Source organism: Glycine soja, chromosome 14, assembly GCF_004193775.1.
Source record: "Glycine soja cultivar W05 chromosome 14, ASM419377v2, whole genome shotgun sequence".
Lineage (NCBI taxonomy): Eukaryota > Viridiplantae > Streptophyta > Magnoliopsida > Fabales > Fabaceae > Glycine > Glycine soja.
Genome location: NC_041015.1, coordinates 3,755,052 through 3,780,583, shown reverse-complemented (window position 1 = coordinate 3,780,583; position 25,532 = coordinate 3,755,052). Strand labels below are relative to the sequence as shown.

At 32.2% G+C, this 25,532-nt stretch overlaps 2 protein-coding genes across 5 annotated transcripts; both read right to left on the bottom strand.

Moving 5' to 3' along the window:
• Positions 1-1,326: 1,326 nt before the first annotated feature.
• LOC114384542 (subtilisin-like protease Glyma18g48580) lies at positions 1,327-10,074 on the bottom strand. Its single transcript, XM_028344233.1, has 11 exons — positions 9,942-10,074; positions 9,710-9,819; positions 9,325-9,422; positions 9,046-9,210; positions 8,165-8,288; positions 7,132-7,675; positions 3,547-3,641; positions 3,175-3,450; positions 2,826-2,940; positions 2,534-2,747; positions 1,327-2,084 (listed from the first exon to the last, which is right to left on the bottom strand). The coding sequence occupies exons 1-11, from the start codon at positions 10,026-10,028 to the stop codon at positions 1,549-1,551; spliced, it is 2,364 nt and encodes a 787-aa protein (XP_028200034.1). The 5' UTR covers positions 10,029-10,074; the 3' UTR covers positions 1,327-1,548.
• Positions 10,075-17,013: 6,939 nt separating this feature from the next.
• LOC114384024 (nucleobase-ascorbate transporter 1-like) lies at positions 17,014-25,168 on the bottom strand. 4 transcript variants are annotated; one of them, XM_028343705.1, is made up of 14 exons: positions 24,882-25,164; positions 22,021-22,118; positions 21,742-21,921; positions 20,199-20,299; positions 20,035-20,110; positions 19,499-19,558; positions 19,228-19,415; positions 19,050-19,146; positions 18,696-18,782; positions 18,470-18,528; positions 18,275-18,366; positions 18,032-18,109; positions 17,785-17,945; positions 17,365-17,577 (listed from the first exon to the last, which is right to left on the bottom strand). In XM_028343705.1, the coding sequence occupies exons 1-14, from the start codon at positions 25,078-25,080 to the stop codon at positions 17,365-17,367; spliced, it is 1,689 nt and encodes a 562-aa protein (XP_028199506.1). In that variant the 5' UTR covers positions 25,081-25,164. The 4 variants fall into 4 exon arrangements, 3 of the variants coding, with proteins under 3 accessions (XP_028199505.1, XP_028199506.1, XP_028199507.1); XR_003660605.1 differs by having other exon boundaries at positions 17,490-17,577; positions 18,036-18,109; positions 24,882-25,167; XM_028343704.1 differs by having other exon boundaries at positions 17,014-17,577; positions 19,050-19,415; positions 24,882-25,168.
• Between the last annotated feature and the right edge of the window lie 364 nt (positions 25,169-25,532).

The window sequence follows — 25,532 nt, the reverse complement described above, 5'->3', positions numbered from 1 at the left end:
GTACACGATATATTTACAAATTATAAATGAGATTAATAATTTATATTCATATATAAATATATTTAAAATATTTATTAAAATTTTCATAGTACTAATTTTACTTCATGTATAATTGTTGGAACCTAAATTTTAATTTTTAGTAGCCCAAGCCAAAAGGCCAAATTTGAATAGGCAAATATGACTGAGTTAAGTCAGCAGCTCTTCTAAAAAAAAGTTCAGCAGCTAAATGGACCAAAATAAATTACATAAAGCCCAAACAAGATGTTTCTGGTATCAATGAGCAGAATATTAAAAAAATATTTTGATAAGAAAACTGATGATAAGGTTGTTACGGTTTATCATAAGGAGGCCAAGTCAAAAGGTTGGTTAATAAGATAAACTGCATCCTTGTATATAGCATACATTTAGAAAAGAAAAGAAACTTAGCTCTATATAAACTTGCATCATTGTATGCCGCACAGAGGAAATGTCTAAAGATCATGAAATTTAATAAATTCTGAAACTCTGTAGGTTTTTAGTATAAAGGTTGAGAGCCAACATCTATAATTTATATATGGAGGAATTCTACTTTATTTATCATCAGCCAACATTTATACTACTTGTAATAAACATAAAATTTACAACTTTTCTATATTATCTACAGAAAAGGAAATAAAAAACATTTTCCCAAATTTTTTTTTTTAAAAAAATACTGACTTGAAAGACTTATTCAACAAACGAAAATAATACAGAGATTATGTTCTGCTTCTGCAATCCTAAGGTAAATATTAACAGATTTGCTGCAAAATAAGAAACCAAGGCCCAGCAAAATACATAACAAAGATCCGCTGGATGCCTGGATCACAGTTATATACAATGGATAACAATTTGCTGACTTAAAAAGTCCATAACGATAGATAATTAAATCACTCTCACTGAAAGCAATACCAGTAGTACACTAGCACTTCCTATAGTTTTGAAAAATAATACAAAAAGACAACATGAAAGTAGCTAGAACACAACTAAATTCGGGGTTTAATTATCATATAGAATCTGATCTTAACTCCACAAAACTGTGAGGTGAAGAATGCCAAAGCTTTGTAAGACTACAATTGGGTGACCCAAATGCCCAATAACAGATTTAGGATATGCTCTATAGCTATTTTAAAATTTAGGTTTAAGGCCTATCGATCTCACAAAATTAACTTGTACGCTAGAGACTGTCTAAGCCTTATAAGAAGTAAAGTAGTCATATCTTTATTCGACGTGGAATTTCAAGAAATTAGGATTAAGAACATTGTACAATTCATTAATGTGAATAATTTTAATCAGAAAGAAAATGTTTCATTGATCAGTTTTACGACCGTATGTTACTACTTGTTAGAATTATCCTTGCATATAAGCTCCATACATGATTGTGAGGCTGCCTAATACAAACACAGCTCCAATTAAACGATGTTCGATCGATACAACATTCCAATAATAAAAAACACCTAAGAGTTTCTACCTAATAACATCAAACACAAACACAAACGACAATGATAACATTTCTGAGAGTAATTTCTAAGGTTACAGGATTACAATAGGACTGGTTACTGTGTGATTACCATCTGTCCAAGACAAGTTCCCAAATACTGGAAAACCATGACTAGGCCAACTGGTTCCCTCAAGAATAACACGAAAGCTCTTCTTTTCTCCAATTGTCTTGAAAGCCAATGAACTTGGTTGAACAAGAACCTTAAATCCTTCAAGTACGTTAGCTTTCACAACATATGTGCTATTTGGAGTCCCCACATTGGTAACTGTACGAGTAACACTTATAGGTTTCATCCCTCGATTTGCTACTGTGATCGAAGGATAGTTGAGATTTTCGATGTTGTAAGACTTTGGACAATTGTAAGAGCTTCTATGAAAGTATTTGAGAAAATATTGGTTGTGATCATGGGCACATATGAAGTTCAAGTAATCCCTTGTTCTCATATCATAAACAAGTCCAGGGTCCATTGCAAGGTTAGGCTGAATATGTCCAGAGCCATAATCAAATGGAGTTGCTATCTGATCAAATGCGTCCCGAATTGGTAGGTGGTTGTTATCTTGTGTGGTAGCTACAGGAATATAGCATAATTTCTATCAGATTTTTTTTCCCAAAATTTGAAGTAGAATGTTTTTTTTTTCAACATCTATAACATTTTTTATTTTGCATTTTCAGTTCCTCAGAGGTCGCAAGTGTGTGATTTGAATTTTATTCCATTTATCATTAGGTTCCTCTATCCTCATTCTATACAATATTTAACAGAATGAGCTAATGTGGCATACTGACATGACATCTTAAAACTCTATTTACTTACTGATAAATCATGTCAGTTTGTCACATCTGCTAATTCCGTTAAGCGAAATGCTAGTAATTATCAATAGATGCCATTGAAATTTAAAGGTGAAAAACTGAAAGACTAAAAATACAATAAAGCCTTAATTATATTTGTAACAAAGGTAAAAGGGTAATCAATGTTTCTTTTGGTAAATGCATATAGATGTATTATTTTTGCCAGCATACCAGTAGTCATAATGGCTGATTTAATGGCTGCTGGACTCCAATCAGGATGAAGTGTTTTGAGAAGACCTACGACACCAGCAACATGAGGGCAAGACATAGAAGTTCCCTGTTGTATATTGAAAGGAACACGACGTCTATCTGATGGTTGATTTGATGGACTTGCCGCTAGTGAATTAGCCGCCAATATGTTGACACCAGGGGCAATTATGTCAGGCTGAAACAGAAAACAAAGTATTGAATCTAAGAAAATGGAAAAGAAAAATATATCATGATGATGAAATGAAATGTAGACCTTGAGTATCAATGGTTGCACTGCATTGGGACCCCTGGATGAGAATCCAGCCACAATTGGAGCAGGCTTTATTCCTAAATATGTTCTTGCTACAGTCATGTAAGCAACAAGTTTCCTGCAGAGAAATTTATAGATGAAGTTTTTCATTTGCTGCATGTATTTTTAGAATGTAAGAAACACTGAAATGAAATGGAAATGGCTTAGTGTCTGTTTGAATTCATGTCAGATCATCAAAAATGACCTTGAAATACCAACTTTCCTGATTTTAAATAAATATGAACATGTTTGGTCACCCGTTGGAAAATTGATTCTGAATCCCAAATAAAACCATTAAGTGATATATGATTACCTGCTATTGTTAGTGTCGGAACCTCCTTTTTCAAACCATTCGTGTTCATCAATATCCTTATCCTGACTGACATCCACATTTGCACCCGGTATAGGATAAGGCTCAGCTAGAAGTGTACCGCCACTTTGCTTGCCATTGACCACAAACACTCCTACTGCGCCAGCATTAGCGGCTTCGTAACCCTGAGCTACTGATGTTGTTTTATCACGTCGAATGCAGACCAATATGTTTCCCTTTATTTTTCTAGGATCAAGTGCTCCTGGCTTGCAAAGACCACTACGGTAGTAACACACTCATATTAGAAACAAGAAGTAATAAAAATCTAACCAATGACGTAAATATTTGAAGCAAGTTAGGGGAATTTGAGCTTACGCATCTTCAATTGTGGCATTAGGAAGTCTAGCATTGACAGCATGAACCAATGGATAAAATTTCCGGGATGGTAAGCCTCTATTAAGACTGGCTCCCTGATGTACATAGACATGCAACCCAATTAAATTAAATTGATATACAATATGGTTTTCCCTATATACTAATCATATAGCAAAAAAATAAATTTGTTGTTTATCCTGTGATTCAATCACAAATTGTGTTAAAGATATACTTTTGTAACTACATAATATTTTATTTTTCAATTTATAAAATAGGATTTAGTAGATAAGTTGGTTTCCTATATCTTAGGAGTAAGTCAATTCCAATGAACTAGTCTAGTCAATAAGTGGTTGTTATCTTTAAGGGAGCAAGTTAGTTTTAATATTCTGTTTTGATGAAATCTTATTATCTAATTAGTTTATCTTTTGTTATTTATTGTATTGCGGCTGAGAACAATTTGATTTAGAATAGAATAATTCTATTTCCTCCACATACGTATTGTCTCTCTTTGTTTTTTATAATTTTATGCCACAAAACTTACCATTGGTATCAAGAGTCTTTTTCTTAGAGGGACCTGTGAGTGAACCAATACAACCCACACACAAAAAAAGCCTGTCAACTTTGCTTCAATTCATCAAATAGATGGATTCTGAAACTCCTTACATAGCACTAGCACCACCTGTGTTTGATGGTGATAATTATCACATCTGGGCAGCACGAATGGAGGCTCATATGGAGACTCATCTGGAGACAAATGATCTTTGGGAAGCTATTGAGGAAGACTACGAAGTTTTTCCTTTATCGGCCAATCCAACTATGGCTAAAATTAAAAATCAAAAGGAGAGGAAAGCTAGAAAGTCAAAGGCGAAGGCTACCTTATTTGCTGCTGTTTCACATGACATTTTCACCAGAATCATGACAACCAAATCAGCATTTGAAATCTGGAATTTTCTCAAGGATGAATATGAAGGAGATGAAAGGATCAAGGGAATGCAAGCCATGAATCTGATTAGAGAATTTGAGATGCAAAAAATGAAGAAGTCTGAAACAATCAAGGAGTATGCAAACAAACTTCTTAGCATTTCTAACAAGGTGAGGTTGCTAGGTTCTGAATTTTCTGATTCAAGAATAGTTCAGAAAATATTGGTGACTGCCCCTGAAAAATTTGAAGCTTCTACTGCTTCATTGGAAAATACTAAGGATATGTCAAAGATTACATTGGCAGAACTTGTAAATGCTATGCAGTCCCAAGAGCAGCGGAGGTTGATGAGACAAGACAGTGCAGTTGAAGGTGCTTTACAAGCCAAGCACCATCATGTTAAATCCAGTAGAAAGAAATATGTCAAGAAGAATCAGCCAACAAGCAACGAAAATAATGCAAACAACCAAAACAAAGGTAAGGGTAAAAAGAAAAATTATCCACCTTGTCAGCATTGCGGAAAATTAGGTCACCCACCATACAAATGTTGGAAATGACCAGACGCAAAGTGCAACAAGTGCAATCAGCTTGGACACGAAGCTGTAATTTGTAGAAGCAAAATTCAACAGCAAGAAGCTGATGCCCAAGTTGTTGAGCAGGAGGAAGAAGATTATATTTTTACTGCAACATGTTATTCGATGAGGAGTAGTTTTGAATGTTGGTTGATTGATAGTGGTTGTACGAACCACATGACATATGATAAGACTCTATTTAAGGATTTGAAGTCAACTAATGTCTCAAAGCTCAGAATTGGAAATGGTGGCTATATTTTTGTAAAAGGAAAAGGAACCATTGCAATTTCAACGTGTTCAGGTACCAAATTAATATCAGGTGTTCTTTATGTGCCTGACATTGACCAAAACTTGCTAAGTGTAGGTTAGTTGATTAAAAAGGGCTTTAAAGTGTCCTCTGAACATCAACATTGCCTTATCTATGACATTGTTGGCCGGGAAGTTCTAAGGGTTAAAATGAGAGGTAAAAACTTCTCATTTGATCCAACAGAGGAGGAGCATGCAACCTATTTCACTCAAGCCATACCCACGAAACTCTGGCACAAGAAACTTGGTCATTGCCATCTTGAAAGAATGTTAAACATGAAAAAAAGGACAAGTCAAAAGGTCTACCAATACTTTCTTATAGTTTGCCAAACTGTAATGCTTCTCAATTTGGTAAACAAAACAGAAAATCATTCCCCAAATCAACTTAGAGAGCCTCTCAAAAGTTGCAGCTAATTCACACTGATGTGGCAAGACCTCAAAGAACACCATCACTACAAGTGGCTGAAGTATTTGTGAAGTTCAAGAAAATGGTGGAAACTCAAAGTGGCTACAAGATTCGATGTCTAAGATCTGACAAAAGGAAAGAGTATACATCATCAAAATTTAATCAATTTTGTGAAAAAGCTATAATCAAACATCAACTCACAACCCCCTACACTCCAGAGCAAAACGGGGTTAGTGAAAGAAGAAATAGATTGGTGATGGAGATGACTAGATGCATGTTGCATGAGAAGAAGTTGCCTAAAACATTTTGGGCGAAGCCAGCTAACACAACAGTTTTTCTTCAAATTCGTCTTCCAACCAAAGTCTTGAAGTATAAAACTCCATTTGAGGCTTGGTATGGCTATAAGCCTTCATTAAATTTTCTTAAAGTGTTAATCTGTCAAAGGAAATATGCAAAAGAAATTTTGAAGAAGTTTCAAATGGAGGAATGCAAATATATTAGCACACCAATGAATCAAAAGGTGAAGTTAACCAAGGAAGATGGTGCTGATAAAATTGATGAAGGATATTATAGGAGCTTAATTGGATGTCTAATGTATCTCACTACAACAAGACCAAATATTATATTTGCTCAAAAGAACAAAATTGGAATTTTTGTTGACAACCAGGCAGCCATTGCTATTGCAAACAATCCAGTGTGTCATGGGAAGACTAAACATTTTAACATGAAGCTCTATTTTTTGAGAAAGATGCAGCAAAGTGGAGAAGTGAACTTAATTTACTGCAAGTCTAAAGATCAACTGGCTGACATGTTTACAAAGTCACTGCCCATCAACAAATTTGAACTCTTAAGGCAAAGAATTGGAGTTTGCAGTTCCAAAAACAAGGAAGAGTGTTAAAGATATACTTTTGTAACTATATAATATTTTATTTTTCAGTTTATAAGATAGGATTTAGTATATGAGTTGGTTTCCTATATTTTAGGGACAACTCAATTTTAATGGATTAGTCTAGTTAATAAGTGATTGTTATCTTTAAGGAGGAAATTAGTTTTAATATTCAATTCTGATGAAATCTTGTTATCTAATTAGTTTATCTTTTGTTATTTATTGTATTGCGGCTTAGAATAATTTGATTTAGAATAGAATAATTTTATTTCCTCCACATACGTATTGTCTCTCTCCTCCCCTCTTTTTTATAATTTTCTGCCACAAAACTTACATATACGATAAATTTGTTGATTTTTATATTAACTATCTTACAAGTTAGATTAAGAATGAATTTTCTAATTGGTCGATGGTGTAAATTTTTTTTAAATAAACCACATATCTATTAATTAAATTCTTCTAATTAGATATAAAAGAAAAATGTTGTTCATGTTACCTTTAGGTAATGTTTGTTACCAAGAGAAATGTTGCTGAGAAAATCCCTGTCTATTGTACTAGCAGCAACTGTGAAGGACCAGGGTGCCACATTTGTGACAGTTCTAGGTGCTGGTCCATCATTGCCAGCAGAGCAAACCACGACTATATTTCTAGTAACTGCATGGAATGCCCCTATGGAAACCCCATCTGTGAAGAAAGCTTCAATATAAGGATTGGAGCCACCCACAGAGGCAGAAATGACATCAACACCATCGTATACAGCATAATCAAATGCTTGTAGAATATCTGCTTCATGGCAGCTACCAGCATCATTTGTAGACCAACACACTTTGTACGCCGCAACACGAGCCTTCGGGGATCCACCCTTTGCAGTGCCATTGCCATTGCCAAAGAAGGTTGCACCAGGAGCAAAATTACCAGCAGCAGTTGACAGGGTATGTGTACCGTGGCCAACAAAGTCACGTGCAGTGCGTTTTAAGGGATCAAGTTTGCCATATTGTGCCTCGTAAGCTTCACTGAAGACTCTTGCTCCAATCAACTTCCTGATTCATCATCATAGCTGTGTAGTATCTATATTTCTTTTTCTTGGAATATTTAACACACCAACATATAAAATGCTTATATAAAAACAGATCCGCAAAAGTCAGTGGAAATAGAAAGTGCATATTGGGCTTCATGTGTGTGTGTGTGTATATATATATATATATATATATATATATTGTCACATGCTGATGCACACACAAATGTGCCTGGTTTATGCATGTACTGTCACATTTGCTAAGGAACTTTTTCATTTGCTTACAAATGTTTTTAATTAATTTTTATGTATTTATTTAGTAGATTTAGAGGTTTGAATTTATAAATTCTTACAAACTACTCAGATTACACTAACTTTATTAACATTTTAAAACTGCACATAAATAATCAAATATTCAAAGTTATATATCTATATATAAGTGTTTCATTTGGCATTTCTTTAGAGACACTGGTTAGTGAAATTAAAGAAACAGACAAAAAATGTAAAAAATGACCTGTTACAGAATGTTTTGTTTGAAGGTCTAAAATGGTCAATCTGACAGACCCCGTTCCCACGCCACTTTGATGGCACTGGACTGTATCCATTGTCGTTGAAACTTATGTGTTCGGGCCAAACGCCTGTTCAACATGTAAACAGTCAGTAATTCAGTTACAACCACGCGTGTGGACGTGCGCACACACACAAAATAACAACATCAACAACAATAACAAATTAAAATTTGATTGGGGTATAAGTATAATGAGTTCATTTCTAAAGTATATAAATAGAAGTATATCTGTTCTTGAAATTTAATGAATTAAAATTATAAAGTACTTAATATTAAATGAAAAATCATTTTTTCACATCTTAAAAAAGTGTGTGTATACTTTTGAAGTGTGGAGGAAGAAAAAAGCGAGATGAGATAATTGATATGACAAATAGGAAGGAAGAAATAAAGAAAAATACAAAATAAGTATAAAGATTAAGATGTAAAAATGTTTAAATTAAAAAAATAATTTTATTTCTTTGTATGATATGTTGTTATTATTATAAAATATATATATATATATATATATATATATATATATATATTTAATGCCTTAAAAAATAAAAAATAAAATCAATATTTTCAGTTAGTAATTGGGAACATTATTAATCAATTCAGAACAAAAAAAGGAATATATATTGTAAATAGGGAAAGATATAAAATTAAAGGCAATAGAAATAGAATAACACATGTTCCATTACATTCTTTCTTTGGCCCAAAAATAAATAATGTGTCAGAAAAAATTATAAAAAAACATGTTGATATACTCTTATCTAAGAAACAAATTCAGTTTAGATATGCCATATCCGAAATCTCTTGTATCAAGAGCAACTAAAAGTTTAGTGTACCTGAATCAAAATTAGCAATGATTGTATTTTCGCCAAAGTTTCCGTTCCACCAAGCGGATTCTGCAGGAATTCCTCCATATTTTTCCAGCCCAAGAAAGTCCCATGATCTGGTAGTGTGCAATTTATACTCTTTGCTCATGAAAACAGAAATTACACTTGCCTTTTCTGCACCAATAGATCCAAATACATATATATATGCGTACAGCATCAAAATGCGTAGTTATAATTTATATATATCGAAGATCTAAAAGAAACCATGGTAATCATTTATCAGCTCACTTTCAATCTCTGACGCCTCTTCCTCTTCAAGTAGTGCAGCAAAGCCATTGATGTGCTTATTGTACGAGTAAATGACTGCTTCCTTTGCTTTCTCGTGGCTGTGAAAATAATAAATAAATAAATAAAAATATTTTAGTCATCAACTAGCTAGAGTCACAGAATAAAGATTCTTTTTTTTACACGTATATGATTGCATGGAATGATAGCGAGTCCTGGTAGAGGACTCAGGACTTATGGTGCCGAAATATGTATGTTGTTTTTTCACTGAGACAAATCTCCTTCAAAGATTTTGGAGGTAGGCAAAGGTTAGTTGGTCTCTTCGAACCAAGTTTTCTTTATATACAAAAGTTAGAATTCGAACTAATACACTAGATTTTATATATACCTTCCTAAGACTGAGGCCAATAAATCATAATGGGAATTTGTGGCTGACTCAAGATCGCGAAGTGAAGGACTTGGACCATGAGAATGCTCTCCCAAGTATACAATGTAGGTCTGCTAAAGAGAATCAAATCAAAGCATAAATATGTGAAATATAGTATATCCAACAGCAAAATGTGAATTTTGTAGTTGAAGTTATGTGAAATTAAACAGTGACAACTGTATTAGATACTTGCCTTTCTAAGAGCATGTGTGTATGGCTGCAGTATAGTGCAAAGCATGATTGATGATAGGAGAAGTTTGAATAGGGAGGATGCAGCCATCTTCAGCTGGTTTAATTTTCTGGAAGTGCTGATAACGCGCTTCCTTATATAAATCTTTTCACCACACTTTATTAGAGGCAAACATGGTTACATTGTATCTATTGATCTGTATCCATTGGTCTTAGTATATTAGTTAGGAAACTAAAAAAATATTTATTTATATATTTTCATTAAAAATTCTTTTAGTTTTTTAATCAATGCTAATTAAGGGTATTCATTAATATTTAGGGTATCTTAAAACAAATCCTAACCAATGCATTTAGGGTATTTAGGGTATTGATTAAGAAATTAAAAGGAGAAATATATTTATTAGAATTTGTAAAATTATGTTGTCTATAATTTTTTTTTACATTTTTTAAGGTCTCCACGGTAAAAAAAAATTCTTTTAATTTCTTAACCATTTTTTAAAAACACTACCATTATCTTAAAAATCCCATTAAATTCCATGTATTGTTACTACTTATTAGTGTAAAAAATTCTACACGTGTATAACAGTTAAACATTTTTTATTATACATACAAGTTTAGGGAATGCAAATGGCACCTTAAATTTAGACTAAAAAATATTTACAAGGACTTAAACCGTCAACTTATCAAAAGTTGTTTTTTGTGTGTGATGATCGTCCTATGGTTCAATTCTATGACGTTAAATGCACTGTCTCTACTCCTACTACTAGACCTACCCTAGTAAGTTTACGACTTGCCATAATTGTTTTCCTTCGCTTGACCAACTTCATAAAATTAAAAGGAAAAAAAGTTCATTTTCATTTATTATAAATTTACAGAAACTTTTTTGAGTTATTAGTTAATTAGAAATTAATATTTTATTATGTGCAATATAGTTATTCTAATGTATATATAAAAGATGATATTTTTAATTATAAATTTTAAAATAATTATTATAAAAATTAATTCAAACCATCAAAATGAGTCGAAACTCATGAGTCAATTGGTCCCGCCATATTTTGTATCAGGATAGGTTAGAAAAAATCTAAGACTTAAATATGATTTATTCTAAAATAGGATCATTTTAATTTTGGTCCTTTAATTATTTTATTTTATTTTTTATTTATGTTAACTAATGACATGATAACTCTTGTAACCAAGTGACTTCTTATGTCATTAAAGAATCTGTGAGGGCAATTATTAAAAAGGAAGGTTTGCACGGACTAGCTCGGATCACCTGTAGAGTTCAGAAAAATTGCACAGTTCTGACTCCTAAAGTTGCATCCAATTTATATAATGTAAATATATTTTCTACGTTCAAATTATATGAAGAAAACATTTTTCATGGCCTATATTTTGTGTAGTTGTTATACCTATGTAGAGTATTCGGATATCCTCTATTTGCTTATTTTGTATGTAGTTAAGGATACATTTGACAAAATAAACCCATATATTATTGAAAATTTAGAAGTTGGCTGAAAGTTTATAACGTAAAAGTTAAGAATTAAAACCTGAAAATATATAAAGTAATTGATTGAACTAAAAGTGTTTGGTGAGTTTAGCTACACTACAACAAAAATTATTTTTAGTGGCAATTAATATTTCTTTTACCGACAACAAAAATGGCTACTACATGTTTTACCGACAATATACCATTAGCCATTGTATCATGCTTGGGCTGGAAGTAGAAGTGGTCCATGGCGCCAACATTCCCAGTTTATTTAAACTTAAAATATGTAATTTTAAAATAAGTATTTAAAAAAAACGTTGATTTAGTAATCGGATAAAAGTTCTTTTTTAAGATACGTAAAATTTATTTTTTAAGAAAAAATGTTTAGACAAGTACATTAAAAAAAATAATACTTATTTTATTAAATAAGTATTTTTTTTTTCACTACAAATGAGTTTAAATAAATTGGTTCATTAGGCTGATAATATGGTATGTTTAAAATTCAAATATAAATAATGAATTTTTATTAAAAAGAAAACGAATTACACAAAATATTTCTTTTTTTATCCTCACACGAAAATTAAAGAAATAAAAAAGAGAAAAATTAATTTTTAAAAATAAAAATAAAAATTATCTTTTCTTCTATTTTTTTCATTTTATATTTTATTTTATTTTCCCCCTCATGCTTTTCATTTTCTCTCAAGTCTCAACAGTTCCAACTTCCGAATAGATAGTGCAACCAAAGTTGTTGAGAGTTGAGACAATTCAAAGCATTCTGCATGATAAAATAATAGGGTTAACAAGCACATTACATATAATAATTGAATGCGAAAAATATTAAAATTAAATATATTTAATTAAATATAAAATATGAAATATTACGCAAGTATGCAGCTGTTTAAAAATTAGGCAATAAAATAGTTGGCAATTTAAAAATGGCTAAAATATCATTTTGATTGATTACATTTTTACATTTTTTTTTAAATTAGTCATTTATATTTTAAAATCTTCAATTTAATTTTTTATGTTTACAAATGGATTTATTTTGATCCCTTTCATGTTAATAACATGGTTAACTTTTATATTTTAAAATAATTAATTTTAACATAATGTGACACTTCAATTGGATCTTTTATTTTTATTCTGTTTTTTTTTATCAAATATCAATATTTGCATTCATTTTTTATTTCTTTTTTCACCTATTTATTTCTATTCTCTCTATTTCCTTTAATCATTTCTGCCAAATTATATCATAATTCTTGCGTCAGTGTCGTCACATGTCACATGGAGCCAAACAGGCTTGACTAAATTCCTCGCAAGTAATGGGTTGAATTGCATTGATTGATCCTGACGTAAAGTTGAGCCGTGAAACTCCAAAGCTGTTGAAACACAAAAAAATAAACATAACTCGCAAACATTAATTAATGAACTACCCAGAAATAAAGCAATCATCTCTTCCTATAAATGGCATAATGTCACGTGCATTGTGTTTAATTTGTTGGTGATTACATTCATTGTGTTTACCTATCTATGTGTACTCAAAGATTTCTATCGTTCACAATATAAATGTTACTGAAACATTTTAACATTCAGGCCAACCGTCATAAATAAGAATTAAGCAAAAATTAAAAAGATCCAGTTGGAAAAGAAAATTAAGATAAGAAATTTTTTTCAAAAGTTATAAAATAAAAGGATGAATTACGAGAAATGAAAAAAGAAATCTGAACCATAAACCAACTTATGTGAATGTACAAAGAGTACCTGAGATAACTTATATACAGTGTGATTCTTTTATATAGTTGAATATACAAATATTTAAAATCATTAATATATTTGATTAATTAATAAAATTTTATAATTATAGTTGAAAATAACTTAAAATATATTTATTTTACTTGTACGCCTTAAGAGAAATCCATCTAATTTTACCTGGATTAATTAGTTGTGAAAATAACAAATAATTATAAATACAATCAATTATATGAAATAAGTTGGCCAAAACTAAACTTTCGTCCTCTTTTCTTTTCAATTTTGTAATTTTGATCTCTATTTTAAGATATAAATATTTAATCCTTTAATTTTAAAAAAATTTAAAAATTTTAATCCAACTCTCAATTTTGCTTATATTTACTCATAACTTATGAAGTCAAACCTCGATCTTGGTAGCCGCGGAAAGGTTTCATGATGGGCACCTTATGTATTTGTCATCTGGATCTCCTTGTCATATGAGTTCAAAGTTATCCAAAGTGTGTTGAGATTTTACTTTTTTGAATAAAGGGACCTTAGCAGTTAGCCAAACTCAAAATCCACGATGGAAAGCAACAAAACTTATATTAACATCAATTAGTAAAATGAAGGAAGATGAAATCTGGAACAACGTTGAAAACACGAATATATACAAGTAGTAGATAGTATATAAACCAAACTTTGTCATGGGCTCATGGCATCATCACATTGATTTTCTTAATGAGAAATGTTATCCCATTGAAAAACAACACCCTTCTCTTAGTACGAGGTGTGGATCTAGGCCATATATAGCATGCCTGAGATTTATTTCTAGAGGAGATTGATCACCTAAATTAAATAGAGTCAGACTCTATGAAGATATTACGAAGCCCCCTTTGCCAAACAAGTTTTGTTTCGTACAACTTACCCCAAAGCTCAGCATGCAACATATTACACTCTCCCAGAAACGAAGCATAGGCTGCAACAAGTGATCATTATGGTCACGTTAGATGCTTCCTCAAGCAACTTGTTTGCTATGGAAGTTGCATGAACTACCTTAATTAATTAGTTAACTTTGAACCACGCAAGGGCAGGGTTGGCTCAACTAAATTTTGAGAGACTTTTTTATTTTAAATAAAATATTACTCACATATATATAACAAATAAATCTAAAACTTAAACTTTAATTGTTTTAATCTTAATCTAATCCTACTAAAGTGAAAGAGCCTTCCACGAAACCACCTGAAAATAGAACTAGTCTCTATCAAGTTTTTATGTTGTGAACTATCAATTGTTTTTTATCTATGACGGAAATAAATTATGTAAGATTATCCTTATTATGGTTAGAGCGAATGAAAAAGAGTGGAGTAAAATAGGAGACAGATAGAGAAGAGAGACAAATAGAAAATATGAAGGAATTTTGGGTAGTTTAGTTTCAGAAAAATATATTAAAAAAAAAAAAAAAAAAAAAACAACATCATGAGGTTGTTTGGTTTGAATGAAATAGATGAGAGAAAAATTAGATTAGTAGTTAAAATACCATTTTACCCTTTATATATAACATTGACTTATACACCATTATTTTTCTAGCACCACTGAATCCATCTAATATTATATTAAGAATACAATCGATTATAGGATGATATAATCAATTATATGGCAGCAATAATTTTTTATTATTCAGTCAACGACAGACACTTCAGAGAGATAGATTTGTCATGCATTTTGTTAGTCAATAATTCCCTTCTATTTCTTCCTTGAAGTGAGAACAAAAAAAAGATTGTGGTACCATATTTTTTACATTTCTCTCCACTCTATTTCAATTATACCAAACAATACTCATTTTATTTTAAATTAAAAAATATTTTTATCCCTAATAAATATTTAAATTTTATCTTTGTTATTCAATAAAAAATTTATCTGTTTTTGTTCCTTGATAAAACAAAAATTTTATTTTTTTTCATTGATACCTTAATTAACAAAAAAATTATATATACAAAAAAAAACAATCATAAATCATGATAGGTATACTTTTTAAAATAATTTTTATAAAATTCAATTAACTTACCATATATTATAATTTGTGATAGGATGATGGTTTAAAATTTTACACTATTTGTATATAAACTATTGAGAAAAATAGCCTATAGCCAATGCATTATAAAATAATTTTATATTATTATTTAATCACAAATAAAAAATATATGATAAAGTTTTTAATTTTTACAATAATTATTTTAATATTCATACTAAAAATAATGTTTATGTTGTATTGTGTAGGTATTAGGCCCAAGCAATGGAAATTTTGTTGGCATCTACCTACCAATATCAATGCTTAGTTCAATGAGAATTGGTGCATTATACGAAACGTACCATCAAGATTACAACATTTAAGATGGGTTTCATGGCTTCTATGATGAAAAGAGACATAATGACATTAATTTTGATTGTTTGGATATTCAAAAACTGAAACAAATTAATTTTATACAGTAACTTAAGGTAAAATAATTTATTTAAGATGTGTTTGATTGAGTTTTTGTTTTTTAGATTTTAAAACTAATTTTTAGTGAGAAGTGAAGGAATATGTAAAAGTACAAGAAAAAAACATGAATAACATGGAACTAAAAAAAATCCAAAATAACAGATGTTTTGGATGAGTTTGATTTTTATTTTTAAAAATTACTTTTAGTTTTCAAAAACTAAAACAAACAAAAAAAACATTTGATTTTGACAATTCTAAGGATGTATTTGGTTGAGGGAAAAAGAAGTGAAATAAAGAATAAATTGTATGAATCTCAAATCTACACTCTACTTTAAATTCAAAAGAAATTTTTAATTTTTTTTATCTCTTAAATCAAAGGCTCTGTAAGCGAAACCTGAATGGATGGAGTAGGTGGTGACGACTTTAGCCTAGGAAGCATTGAGAAGCTTGAAGATTTTGGTGGCCATTGACTGACAATGGTGATAAGAGTGGCGGTGCAAACATGGAGGTGACCATGAATGAGAACATGAACTCAAGGGAGCTCAACAGGAGAATCATAATGGTGTGGTGTCACCTATTAAAAACTAAAAAATAATTTTAAAAACAGTTTTCAAAATCTATTCTTTACCAACCATGTTTTTCTTTTCTAAAACAAAATCCGTTCTAAAAACCATGAAACAAACAGGGCACTGAGTTCATTACAATAATTTTATATATTTATAGTTGTATTCATTTTATTTCATTTCATCCTTACACTGCGTGGAAATATTGAAAGACGAAAGAACAGGAAAAAAATAAAAAAATAATACCTCCAATTGGTAATTGATAAATAACAAAGTATTTATATCTCGAACCTTTTTGTTAACATATATAACTTTTTATGATTTAAAAAATTGATAACAAACAAAATTTTATTGGTTGGCAAAAAGCTTAAACTTTAATTATCATACCCTTGGGCAACCTTGCCAAACAAACCACCTCAAAATTATCTAAAATTATTATACTCTTTCCTTCCTTTCCTTTTCTTTACTTCCACTTTGTTAACCAAACAAACCCTTAATAACAGTCACACACTTCTAAATAAAAGAAGGGAAGTAGACTACATTAAAAAAATATATATGTTGAAGGCTATCAACCTATACAATATGCCTCTAGTAAAAAAATATTCTAGGCTTTAGACAGAGGAATCGTTTCATAGCATGTGGCATTCAAGGCTTTAGTCAGGGTAATCACTTCATATTAGTCCAGCTCAACTTCAGAGAGTAATTTTGTTGCAAAATAAAGACTGTCCTTGGAGCCAGGAATCAGCATTTTTTATTTTTCGTTTTGGGCTTGTAGCACCTTTCAGTCAGCAATTTCTTTTTTTTTTTTTTACCTTTAGTAAATGCAAAACCTGCTCTGCTATCTATTAATGTTTGCACATGAAATATCAAGAATCGTACGTAAACAAAAGATGCTTAGTCAGAAGGACAATTATAGAAATCTATACAGTAAATTCACTAAATTCAGTTGTCGAGGCATGAAAATCTTGGAACAGAACTCATTACTCATTAGCACTAGCAATTATTATATCTAGGGAGCATGGACCCAATGCATTAGAATCCATTGTTGGACCAAGATTTCACATGCGGTCCACAAAAAAATTGGATGGTAGCTTTTGTTAGTCCTAACTCATGAATGCTGGAATGTGCAACTCCAACAAAATCTTACCTAGCCTGATCATCTTCATTAAGATCAAGTAGGTGGGAAGAATCTATTGAGATTGAATGGCAAAGTATAGAATTCTTCATTTCTATTATCTCCTTTGAATGTTCTAAACTTCACCCACCATGGCATCCCTCGATCTTTCTTTGACCTTTCTACCTCGAGAGTGTTGTCAAGAAACACTGCCACTATCAAACCCACTGTTGGAGGTGATGAGAATAAGGTATTTAAGAATGCATTGAACTGCAAAGATGAAAATTTTGCATTCAGAGCAAGTAAACTACTAAAAGGCTATTGATGTTGACAAGTATGAAGAACAGGTTAGGTTACATATCAAAACAAAAATTGAAAGTACAAATTTCTTGAAAGAAATCTAAAAACATATAACATGACGCTAACACGTTAGTTGATAAAGCATAATATAGATGGCTGCGGAAAAGTAAAACTCACCCATCCAGCATTAGTATGAACAAGGCCACGTCGCGAGGGAGTCCAGTATTGATTGAAAAATTGAGGAACAGATATTCCAAGGAAAAGTGTGAGTCCAATGATAATAAGATTTCTTATGGAGTTCATGTTTGTGAACTGAAGAAATGATATTCCAATTGAAGCTGATGAACAAGGGAAGGTAATTGTAAATAGATGAACAAGAGAAAATGTATTACAATCAAATCTCAGTTGAGATTATATGGCATACCCACAAGGCCAAAGAGAATACAGTACAGTGCAGCAAATATTGGGAAGGGTATAGAAGCAAACACGGCTCCAAATTTTCCTACAGATGATGACAGAAAAGGAAAACAAAAAAACCTCATGTAAGTGGAACTATCTTTTCTCGTTTATAATTTATCAGAGTAAAACAATTTTTATGAATAACATGATGAGGAACTGGTTTACTTCTATTGTAACCCAGGCTCATCTTTGATTTGTCTCTACCAACCTAAAATAGAGAAGAATATCATAAAGCCAGCAGAAATCTGAACAACTCTGCGACTTCCAACTCGGGTTAGTCCAAGGAGTCCCACATTTTCCCTAGAATAAACAACCATGATGCTCATCAAGCTATTATAGAAAGATACATGGATCATACACAAGAAGCTGATGCAGTTAAAACTCAATGAAGAGTTAGACTTACACAGAAATAGTGGAACCAATCGCTGTTCCATAAAGACCATCAAGTAAGACGCCAATCCCCTGGATAAAATAAACAATCAGTTCCATCTCAGTCATATCAGCCTCTACAATATTTTTAACTTTTAATGACTGGTCACAGGATTGAAGTCTTAAAACTATTCAAATTAATACACAGGCATAAGCTAGGCAATTCAATAATAATAAATGACTTGTGCCTTGTAACTAACCTGCCAACCAATGCCTCGACTTAATACATATGCAGGAGGTGGAGTAGCAATTGCTAGCCGAGAGGCCGCCATGTATGCACCAGTTGACTGCAACAAGTGCATGGTCAAGATGTCAAGACATTATAGAAAATTCACTAAAACACAATGAGACAATTTATGGTGATTGTAATCAGTGTTTTGTTTCTTAATCATTGTGAATTTTTTGGGGCCTGAGACCCCTTGGTCAAATTTTGAAATATGAATCTGTAGTAACAACTAACAAGTACCGGGATAGAACATACAAATACTAACTCTGCAGGTGAGACTGAAGTCAACCAGAAAAATAAAAACAAAATCAGGAAAGAAAATAGATACCTCCACCATTGAGACAATAACTGCTGACATCATGGCAAATGAATGGCCAACAGAAAATGTAGGTGGACCCCATTGGAAAGGATATGGGAACATGAACCTAGAACAACAAGAAAAAACCTCAGAAGCAGCAAAACCTTTGAACCTATCAGAAGAAATTAGTACAGGTTTTTTCAGGTACCATGGGGCAGTTGATATCAGATTTGCTCTGTCTGTTCGACAGCTATGTTGTGTTATGTCTGGCTTGTGTCGGTAAGCTCCACTGGCGGTCAAGATAACAGCATAGATCCAAACAAATGGGACACAAATCAACACTGGAAAACGTTCAAAGATAGGGATATCTCTAAATGGTCTCACGTGCTTTAGATACTGCAATTTATAGCAAAATTATTTGCCTTAGGGAAAGAATTATAATTTGATGCAAACCACAATTTTCTAGTTAGAGCACTTACTTGTGACAAACCAATTACTAACAACAGCATTGGTATACCAATTTCTACACAGTCCCCCAACTGAAAATGAAAATAATAAAGATCATTGAGTAAATTTATGAAGATGGTATGAAACGTATGGCATCCATCAAGCTATAGTGAGCATGCTCAATTACAAGATTCTGAAGAAGAAAATGGCATCAATATTTGCATGCAAATTAAGCATTATGCCACTATCAAATAATTCAGAAATATAGTTAGCATGTTGAATGAAAGGATTTTTCTACAGAAAATGCCACCAATATCTGTATACAAATTAAGCATATGCCACTACAAAATAATTCATAAGATGAAAAGTAGACAAAACCCTCAATCCATCATATATACTGATAACAAGGATCAAATTTCAGCATTGAAAATTGGATTCACTTAAATAGGTGACAACTCGGAGATTGGATTCAAGATAAGTTCCTTAAATATTATTATTTATCACCATTTAATCAAAATTTTACTACAAAGATCATGAAAAATAAGATGGAGATTTGAGCCACACCTACCACAGGGAATCCACGTTGAAATAATCCTAATCCAACCAATCCAACTACAGGTGCCATGCCAAGGGGACTGAAAAATCTGGATAGAAGATCCACAAAACAAAAATGCTTCAAAATTTTAATTAGACACTGTCAACTCACAAACATGTCACATGATACTAGTATACCTCGAAAAGAGTCCCCAGACTTGGCTGTAACCCAAGATTATCTGAATACTTGATGCTACAATCAAAGCTCCTTGTATTGCTCGCATTGTTTGTATAAATCTCTGCAAACCAATAACATTGAAAGATCTCTTAAACCAAGAATAAGAAAGAAATTTAAGTGTGTTTCTAAGAAAGTTTATATAACTTATGTTGCTCCCTAATAAGAACCTTATGAGAATCACACAAAAAAAGCTAGTAATTGTAATTAGTGAGCCTGAGGCCATATAAACCTCACAATAAAATCTCATACTTCCAATGTGGGACTCAAGTTCCATATCTTTCAACTGGATCCTAACATCCCACCACACTCCACAGTCCCAGCACCCATTCGGGCTGGCAGTGTACTAGTCCTAGAACAACACTGCAATGCTGATGTCACTACCTGTGTCGCTTGATTGCAGCTGAGAGACATGGTGGAAAGCTTTGACACCAACTAATAAGAACCAAATCAGAACAGAGGAAAATATAGCGATCAACAAAGAACAGTTGGATGTATTATTAAGTAGGCTTTTACTCTGATCAATGTGATATAGAAGAAGATGAAATATAATGTATTAGTCCACAGGGATTCGAGATAGCCAAATGCTCTCCCCTATTCCAACCTTTATTTCATTCCAACCTCATTGTTTCCCTCCTACTCCTATTTAACCTCCCCCTCCCATTCTAACTGCTCCTAACCAATACTGACCAATGAAATACATTGAAGATGGTATAATCCTCTGTGCTGCCGATTTCAACTGGTGTACACCCTTTTTATTATTGATCTCTTATCAATCCCCAAATTATATGTCATCGATCCAAAACCAAGTCCAAATATTCAGTGGAAGTTTAAATCATAAATGATAGCAAAAATATTATATGCTATGAGGAATGCTAGTAAGTAGAACACACTATTATTGGTTGAAATTTACTGAGACTCACAAAATCATGTGAGACTCATAACTCATTGAATAAGGCATAGGATCCTTAAAATTTCGTGAATCCCAATAAATTTCAAAAAATAATATAGAGTGTGCTAGAAAGAGCATGTCAAAAAGTATGCGGCTAGCATTTTTCTTTACACTAAATTTGAATTTTATAATCTGGGGCTAACCTATTACCATTTGGCAGAAAGCCAGTGGATTCTCACTTTAAACTTCACAAACAACCTCATACTATGGATATAGCAAAGTTGGTAAAAACTAAATATTGATTTTTCTGGTGATCAATAATTAGCATATCTACAACTAAAATCCCAGTGTGTTTCACTCAAGAACAATCGTTGAATTTTGTCCAGAATAATAAATCCTTGGTTATATGTTTAGGATTGTTGTGGGTCTAAAAGCTCCCATAGAGGATTCAGTGCTTATAGTTACATATAGGTATGAAAGGTTCCAAAATCAATGAAGGACAAAGGATTATCATTGCAAATGGTTATTAAATGTGTTACAAATCAAAAGAACAATGCATAGTTTAATGTGCTCTCAAACTACTGGTGATGAAGAAATGGAATGAGGAAACTTACTTCATGAGAGTCACTAATTTGTTGCAACGATGAGTCAGTGATGATATAAGCAATTGGATATATATACGCAGATGAACCTCCTCCAACGACTGTAGGCAATCTGGTTCCAAAAAGCGTTTGGAGAAGTGTGTTAATGCCAGCTACAAAAAGCAGAGTCTGTATTACCCGTGCCTTGTCACCCTGGTTATATCAGAACCAAAACACTAACAAGTAAATATCAGCAATAAATGTGTGGCAAAGGCAACAATTATTTTACACACAAGCAGAAATTCAGCATACGTCACTTCCTCCCATGGCATGAACAATCCATGATGGAATCATCACACTTGTTCCCAGCATCAATATATAATTTTGAAATGCTAGTAGGATAGCTTCAGCTGCAAGACAAGGTATTCACAATGAGCCAATAAGAAAGAGAATGTAAAGGAAATTGGAAACATTAATATCCCACCTCACAGTCTAAATTGCACTGCTAAAGTAGAGCACAACAATTGAAAACTCAAAATTACTTAGAGCAAATCAAACCATTGATTAGAATACAAGAAACCAAGAACTTTATGCCAAATTTGTGTGTATCTAGCCATAGATTCTTTTATGTTAAATTTTCATTTGACCTTGTTATGCCAAATTTTTACAAAACGAAAAAATGTTGAGTACATATAAATGCTGAGTACTAGGAAGTTCTAGAGATTGCCTTAGGTGGGAATAGTAGAGCATTAGCTTTGCACTAAATCAAGTCACATAGTAAGGAATGCATGATAATTTCAGGTCAATCATTGTGGTAGATATCATAAAAGATAACCATGCACCAATTTTTTATATATTTAAGTGTTTGCTTTGTAATTAAAGGATTGAGGATTAAATGCACAGTATATAGAGGTCTATTCTAGAGAGAAATGCATTGGGACTAAACAAATCAGGAAGCTGACAATGGTGCTTGTAAAAATTAAAAACAAAAAATAGATAGAGTAAGCACAGAGGATGATGATACACAAATCTAGTCAATAAAAAACACAAAAGCTAAGTGCATAGATTGAGTGGGTGCTTTATGGACCCAGAAGTCCAAAAACAATAAATTATCCACCAGCAATGATCAATTAGTGTTAGTAAATAATTTCTTGTCTCTGGGTACATAAAGCACCTACTCAATCTATGCACTTCATTTTTATTATTCTTATTGATCTACATCTAGATCCATATATCATTATCCTCTCTGTACACTCTATATATTTCCTGTTTCTGATTTTTACATGCAACATTGTGAATTTCCTAATTTATGTAGCCCCTATGCATTCTCATTCTCTTTCTGGAATAGACCTATGTATATTGGGCATTTAATCCCCAATTCTTTAACTACACATCTCACACATAAATACATAAAAATTTAGTACAAGGTTACCTTTTATGATATTGATATCTAGCAGCACCAATCAACCCACAATTATAACATCATTCCTTACTCTCTAGCTCTTCTATGCCCACAGCAATGAAGCACTTCTCCTGATCACAATTAAATTATTTGGTTGCAGCTCCGAGGTGGCTTATCTTATCATATTCTACATTTTGTGCACCTCCAGTGCCAGAGTGATCTTTATATGTACTGGGCAATTCTATAAAGCATAGACACCTATGCAAGAATGGCATGTTGGTGTGTCAGCATGTGGTTTTAGACATGATATTTGTCAAACATGCCTTGAGCAGAACGCCGCCATGTCAGTGAATCAATTTGTCAGTGTTGGACACTTCCCATTTGTCAAACATGCATAGAATGTGGGGGACACCTTCGCGGTGTTACAATTAAAAAGAAAGAAAGTATTTTTCTGGCTTTGACATTGCTTGGACCCTTCTAACTTGAACACAGGTCAAGAAAGTGAACCAAAGGCAACACCTACTCTTGGCTAAACACTCCTTTCATAAAAATAAAAAAAAGTTAACTTATAAATATTGCTGAGACTCATACTATTTTTTTAGGCCCATTACCATAGGACTTTTTTTTTGTTATTTTAACTTTTTAAGAATTTCTTATCTTGTTTTTTTGTGTGTGTGTGAAGATTGCACGGTGAAATGATATCCCTTGGTATTATTCTTGTGAGTCATTATCATATGAAAATTGAAAGGCTTAACAAGTTCGCTTTTAGAAGACACACATATATATATATTCTTAATATAAACTTTTGTCATGTTGATTATATGTATAGTGTCATGTTGATTATATGTATAGAGTCACGCTATTACGAACAAAACAAATAAAAAGTGCATGAATTTAACATGTAAGGCCGAGTTTTTTTTAACATAAAATTTAATCAAAGTAGGTGCTTTGTAATTCGTAGCAACAATTTCTCCAACACATAAGGTAAAAATGGTCGATTAGTCATAAATTAATATGTAGGACCACTTATTCTGAATCTAACGTCATTAATAAGTATATATTTGTTTTCATTTAACCAGGCCAGAAGAAGTACGGTAAAGTGGTAATTACAAATAATGGTCATGACTCATGATTGCAAGCCTTCTTAGAAATAGTGATCACTATCTCACAGCGCTAAAGGACATGTTAAAATGATGATGAGAAACAGAGGAATTCAATACATCTATTTAAAAAACCAGAATGTTATAAATTATAATACACATTTTATGTTTAAATTAAGAACTAACCCAAGGAGAAAAAGACTAAAACAGAAAAGTTCAAACTTCAACGTTGCACTCTATCTAAAATAGCATAAAAATCTCAAATTTTTATTCCATATAACCAGAAACAAAGTAATATAGCCTAGTCTCAAACTTTTGGAGTAACGCATACAAAAATAACAAACCAAATGGAAGAAAACCCAGCTCATGCAATCGCTTCAAGACAAAAAAAGAAAAAAGCTTTCTATCATTTCATCCATATGGGTTTGTAACTAAAGTTGGAGAAACTACCAAACTGGCAAGCTTCCTCTTTCTTTGATTTTTACCCACTAATGATCATTAAGTTCAAATCCAAATATTTAACAAGCACCCTTTTTTTTTGCTTATAAAAGAAAAAGCACCCTTTTTTCGTCAAATTGGCAACAGAAAATGATGAAAAGGAATAGAAAAAACTCGGAGATTATAATAAGAGGGAAAAACAAAATAGGGAGAGAGAGAGAGAGAGAGCATACCCCAAGGAGGATTAGAGTCTAAGCAGCATTCAAGGTCCTGAAGCTGTTCCATAGGGAGATGGGTAATGTCTGCCATTGTCGTGGCTTTTGAAGAGAAACAAAGAGGTATCGAAAGAAGAAAAAGGAAAGGATGATGAGGAAGAAGGTGAAGAAGAATTCTCAACAAAGTAAACTGCAACAATAAAGTGAGCAAAAGCATAAATATTTATTAGTCAAATAATGGAAAGTGAAGTGTGTGTGGAAGTGTAACATAACAGCCTCAATTGTGATCGATAAGCTAGTTATTATTTTTTGGTTTTGAAATTGGACGTGGTTTACGAAACTAGCCCTTGATCAGCGTTTATGAATAGGAAAGTGTGTGGGGAGGGGGCCCACAAATTCCCAAGTGGGGTCATTGATATTCGACTATGAAGTTGAAGTGTCCTTACTGGGGAAACCAGCGAAGCACTGTGCGTGACTATGGTCCCCTGATGGGACTGTACGGCACCCATTGGATGCATAATAATGTTGGTCGAAATGGTACCTTTTGTGAGTGAATAACTCTGTTTCCATCGTCATCAGATTCGCGGAATCATAAATTTTCAACTTAGGATTTGAAAATAGGCATGGCAATAAAAACCTAAGCCATGAGAATTTGTTTGATCTTGCTCT